Source organism: Phaethon lepturus, unplaced genomic scaffold, assembly GCF_000687285.1.
Source record: "Phaethon lepturus isolate BGI_N335 unplaced genomic scaffold, ASM68728v1 scaffold14322, whole genome shotgun sequence".
Classification (NCBI taxonomy): Eukaryota; Metazoa; Chordata; class Aves; order Phaethontiformes; family Phaethontidae; genus Phaethon; species Phaethon lepturus.
In genome coordinates this window covers 39,737-45,386 of record NW_010525665.1, presented here as the reverse complement: position 1 = coordinate 45,386, position 5,650 = coordinate 39,737, and the positions used below count along the sequence as shown (strand labels likewise).

The following is a 5,650-nucleotide window of genomic DNA, read 5'->3' as shown; positions in this document are numbered from 1 at the left end:
AAAGAGTGCAGAATGGGCTTTTTAAAAACTGTTGGAGTCAGGAAGCAAAATACACAGTCCTTCTGGCAATAGTTGCACATAGTTTGAGATACATGCTTTGATCCATTCCGTTTGTTTGAATGTGACATAGAGAATACAGATTAGAACTTCCCTCTGGAGAAGTTATTATAGCAAGTACAGAATATAAAGAGGAAGACTTAATAGTTAATTTTTCTTTAGTTGATGGTATGCCTGAAGGAGTTTGAATAACCCTGTTAATTGCTTTCGGGGAAGGTATTTAAAGGAAAGTAAAGCTGGCTATTAAACCAAAAGGTTTATTCTAGTATACTTAGGCCTGTGGGCCTGATGAAGTTTTTTTTCATTAAGACCTGTAGCAGCTCTTATAGTAACCAGAGAATGTCTGGGCCATGGAGGAATCATTAGCAAAAATTCTCCTTGATCTAAAAGGAATAGGATTGCAATTTATTCTTGCCACAAGGAATTTTTATGTTGAAAAATCACTTTTTATTGTAATTGGCAGAAAATCTCTTCACAGTTTCAGTAGCTGTATAAATCAAACTGTATCTGTTGTTTCAAGGCAATGAACATTTAAGAAAACTAAATAGAAAGATTTTGGCACTTGGACTCATATTCTCTAATTTAGTAGCCCCAATGGATTGAAATGACAGCCAAGACTCTAAAGTATGATTGCATTATATGAATTCAATAATCTGACAAAGTAGTATTGCAGAGTAGCTTTCTATTTTTTATTTTCTGATTATTTTTATAATATATAAAAGTTTGTATGATATGGTCATACATTTCTAAAAAAGCCAGAGACAGCAAAAGTATAAAAAGAGTTTCCAAAAGGGCACAGAATCAAAGAGGAGTAGGAACATCTTAAATACAGACAATCAGTTTTCCTTCTGGGAGGACAATAGTACAAAGGCAATGAGTAACCCAGTAAATATTACTTTTACTGTTTCTAATCATGAAATATGCCACTGTTACTATTGATATAATGAAAACTAAGGCTTTTAAAATTTATTTATTAAAGTTAGTTTTTATGGAAATGTTACTATCTCAAGGAATGCATATTTGTAATGACTGGATTATAGTTAAGTAATCAGGTAATGAATCTGATAAGTTCATAAAAAGTAAGACTTGAAAGCATCTTAATGATGACACAAGGAGATCTATAGGCAAATAAATCATGTAGATAGAGAAATCATATTCTGGGTGACAAAGTATTGTACTGTTTTCTTGGCCTTGTAAATATGGACTTGCTATAAATATATATATGTTCATTTTCTGTTGCTTCTTTCTTTAATAATTTCTCTATTCATGTGTCATGTCTGTCTTTTTTGATTCTTATGCTGTTTTGTGGTGGTGTTTTCCTCTCTGTTGTTTTATTTGAATTTGGAGTAGGTTGCCAAACACAAAGCTTTTCTTCGGGTTCAAGTACCTCCTGAATACCACAGTGGTAATCTGATAGGCAAAGTATGTATCACTTTAAATCTGCTTTCTGTTGAATAAATATGCCATCTTCTTGCTGTATTTCTAGGCATTTTTATATAAGGATGCTTTAAGAATAGTGCTTGGCAGGATCTTTTCTTCAAAGAGGTTGTAATCTTGGAGTCCTCCTTCCTTGCAACCTAGATCCCAAGCATTTAGAATGGTTGGCTTGTGATAATCTCTCTTCACAGCCTTTACATAAAAATACTGCATATATTCAACTTTAGAAGAGGAAGTATTTTTTAAAAGTTTATAATATCTTAATCACCTGTATCGCAAGATGGATAGGAATGTGATGTCACAGAAAACGACTGTGAAAACCTTAATTCTTAAGACAACAGTGGATTAAACTCCCTGAACACTTAAAAGTTTGTGATGACTTTGAATGAATGCAGTTAATTTTCTGTTATCCTACGTTTTTTCCTTCCAACTGCTTTGTAAGGTAGGGTAAACACACCTAACGCTCTAAATGCTTAAGTGGCAAAATGAACTGCATGGCTCAAGTAAAATAATTGTGCTATTAGCTGTTGCAGGCATAGTTCCCTCTCGAAAAATGCAGAGATTTTACTCAACATTATTTATTTGAAAACAAAAAAAAGTCCTTTAATTCCAGTGTAGCGTCTCTGTCACAAAGTTACAGTTGCACCGGAATAACTGTAGCAGTACAATTAAAAAAAAAGTTTATGTTATTAAGATCAAAAGTTTACTTTTAGCAGCATTAACAAAATGTTTAGAGGAGTATTTTAAGACAAAAAGTATTTTAAGACAAAAAGGCCTGTCTTGCCTAGAGCCTAAAAATGGCCTGTGTGGGTCTAACACTTTCAGCCCTTCAGCAAAGGCATAACTGTGTTTAGTTCTTTTAAACATTTTCCTCTGATGAACAGGCCCCCCTCTCAACTTACTTGCAGTTATTTCCTGGTCTTTGTGGGTTTTTTTAATGTTTCTAAAATTTTGGCTCTTTTCGTAGTAGATTTTAAAGTGTTGTGACTGAATACAAAACTTTCATTGCTAGCATATTGAACATACATTATTTGCTGGAAAATGAGCTATCGAGGGCTTTTTTTTTTCCCAGTCTGCTTGGTTTGTTGTAATTTTTAACTTAATTCTCAAAATAAGACAATAAAAATAGCTTACCTACTAATCCTGAAGTAAACCAACTTAGCATACAGTCTTTATAAGCTATGAAGTTATAATTCTATTACAGTTAAATAAGTCACCATTTATAGATTATGTATATTTGCAGCTAGAATTGATATGTATGTTACTTCATATGTACCTGTGACATTTATTCATTATCTTAAAAAATAATAGTTGGTGTATGACAGGACAGTAATTTTCACAATGATTAGCTTTTGCTGTCAGGGACCAGCATCCTGAGTAGACAATCTCAAGAAGCAAGGCTGATATTCACAGCCATCTCTAGCCCTTGGTAGTGTAAAAAAATTAGATGGACAGAACTGGGGTTTTTTTATGTAATGAAAAGAAGAAAGACTGTCTTAGAAGAAGCTAGAAAATTGGAGCTGGTTGCTTTTCAGACAAGGTGACATGCTCAAATATGTGCAGGGTTCTTGACTTCTGCACACAAAAATGTGTCTTTCATGGATAAAAATGTGGTTTTAATTGCATAGATTTCACTATCCAAAAAGAGGCAAGAAATCTAAGTCAAATAGATGAGAAGTTAGCTGAATAAGATTAATACAGTGATTCACATGTGTAATTTATTTTTTTTCTGAAAATTGCTTCACTTTTTCAGTAGATAATTGCAGCACTCTCTGCGTCACAAAATACATCATACTTTCAAATTGTTGGGTTTTTTTTTTTTTTCCATTGCAGGAAGGACTAATTCACTGTTAGAAGTTTAAGAATAGAGTTTATACATAAGCAGCTTTTGTGTTGCACTGAACTCAATGTTAATTTGAATAAACCTAAGACTAAATTGTTTTAACATACTGGCGCTTTGGGCTTTCTGACTGTTTTAGTAGGAAGTAAAGATACCATTGCAACAGGTAAATATATTGTTACAACAGAGATACTGTACTATAGCACTTATGAGGAAGGAATGTGGCTTGATCTTTATCTGTTAGAAATAATTTAAAATTCTAAATCCTTACAGACTCAGATCAGCAATGTCAGGATGTCACTGATACAGGTTTTTTTCCACCTGTATTTTTAGTAACTACATGCCCTGCATTGTTACTTCCTGTGAACAGTTCAATTCTCTTGTCTAGTTTATTAACACATATAAAAATGTGCCATCTTCATATCCATTCTTTCCATCATCTCAGCATATTCCCATTGTTCAAGGTGACTTTAAATGGCTACGGCTTTACTGCAAGCTTAGATGATATGAAAAAATGAAAGGTATAATTTTGCTGTATTTATTTGATGCCTTGATATCCCCAAGGTGGCAGTTGAAGGGCATTTCGTGGTAGTTGGTTCTGTTAGATGTATCATGCTTTGGTGCTCCTATCTAGTTACCCTGAAATGCAAAGTTTACTTTTCTTTTGAACAGCAGAGAATTGTCGTAGCTCAAAATGGGATACTGGCGCTTCTAATAACTGTGGAAAACTTTACAGTTGTCTGGTTTTTTTGAGGCCTTGCTCAGGAGTTGAAGACTGAACTTGCTGGTTTGAGGCTCTGAAGGGCATTTCCTCTTTCCACTCCCTTTTCAGCACCTTGATCATGTTTACACTTTTTATGTGGCATATTAAGGGTTTTTTGGTTTAGCTTCTCGAATTTACTGTTAAAGGTCAGATATGTTACAAAATATTTGAAAATTTTGTTGGTTGGTTGGTTTGGTGTTTGATGGCAGCATACAGCAGATGTTTTATAGGCTCTTCTGGATTAAACAACTTCATAACGTCCTTCCAAAGCCTGTGTTTCTGTATTTCTCTCTGTCTTTGTGGGGAACTCTGCATCATATCCTTCCTAGAACAAAGTGAGCCTAGAAGATGCAAGTGCATCTCTGACTCCAAAAATTTGGGCCAGAAGTTTAGCTTGTAACTGTCAGACCCTATTAGGGTCTATGCATCACATAAAAAAAAAATTGAACAGTTTTGTTGTATTGTTACTTAACAGATCTGGACCCTTATTCATCATCCTTGTTAATATTTTCACTTCCACAGAAAATTCCTTTAATTTAATGCTTTCAAATCTTGTGTTAAACAGTGTACTAAAGCTTCATAGTGCACCAGCCTTAATCCAGCTGTTTTTTCTGACAATGAAAGATTCTGTGTATACACAAGCATATTTCCACTTTCACTTTTTTCCTAAACTGTGCCTGTTTTTCTTTTAGGCTTCCAGTGGCAATTATTATTTTATTCCATACATCGTCACACCTTGTGCTGACTACTTTTGCTGTGAAAGTGATGCCCAGCGAAGAGCTTCTGAGTATATGCAGCCCAGTTGGGACAATATCTTGGGGCCACTTTGTGTCCCACTGGTGGACAAGTTTATCAGCCTTCTCAAGGATGTTCATGTTACATCATGGTAATTTTACCACATATATACCTCCAGAGCCTTTGATAGTCTCTTTTTAATGTTGTGAAAAAAGATGCACCATCTCTAGTAGCATTGATTTTTTTTTTATTTAATTATTTTTCACTGCACTTAAAATAGTGTTAAAAGAAGCTGCTAACTTTACTGCTTTCTTATTTACGTATTGATGTCCTGCAGCTGTTGCAGTTAACTAACCATGTTATGCTAGAAATTGATTTATGATTACTTTCTGAAATATCAGTGAGCAAAGGCAGTCCATGGGTAAGGTAAAGTGCTTAAGTATAAATTACAGTGCATGAAGTTGTAATAGGAGATAAGATCACAGCCTCTTCAGAGAGCTCAAAGCCAAAGACTATCCTTTTCTGTCACCGAATAAGTGTGTATATATATGGCAGCAATGAGAAAACAAATGTAACTTCTGTGGTTTGGTTTTTGGGGTTTTGTTTGTTTGTTTGTTTGTTTTTAATATTAGCCTTCTGATACCACCTCATAAACATGATACTGTTCAGCCACTTCTGTAAGGGACTGTTGGAGTTTTGAGGATTGGGGCTGGAGATGGAAGTCTCTCTTCCTCAATTGCTCACCCTGTACTCGGCAGCTAGTCTGATTTTGTTTGTATTTCTGGAAAACACTGGGAGAGACTGAGCTTGTAGGTTTT

At 34.6% G+C, this 5,650-nt stretch overlaps 1 protein-coding gene across 1 annotated transcript in view; it reads left to right on the top strand.

Annotated features, from left to right (window-relative positions):
• The window catches only part of LOC104617500 (mitogen-activated protein kinase kinase kinase 15), a gene marked incomplete at its 3' end in the record, with an annotated part of 47,089 nt that overhangs the window by 5,365 nt on the left and 36,074 nt on the right, over positions 1-5,650 (top strand). Inside the window, exons 3-4 of the mRNA XM_010282835.1 lie at positions 1,408-1,479; positions 4,790-4,983. Of these exons, the coding sequence (XP_010281137.1) occupies positions 1,408-1,479; positions 4,790-4,983 (266 nt within the window). The remainder of the gene's footprint in view (positions 1-1,407; positions 1,480-4,789; positions 4,984-5,650) is intronic.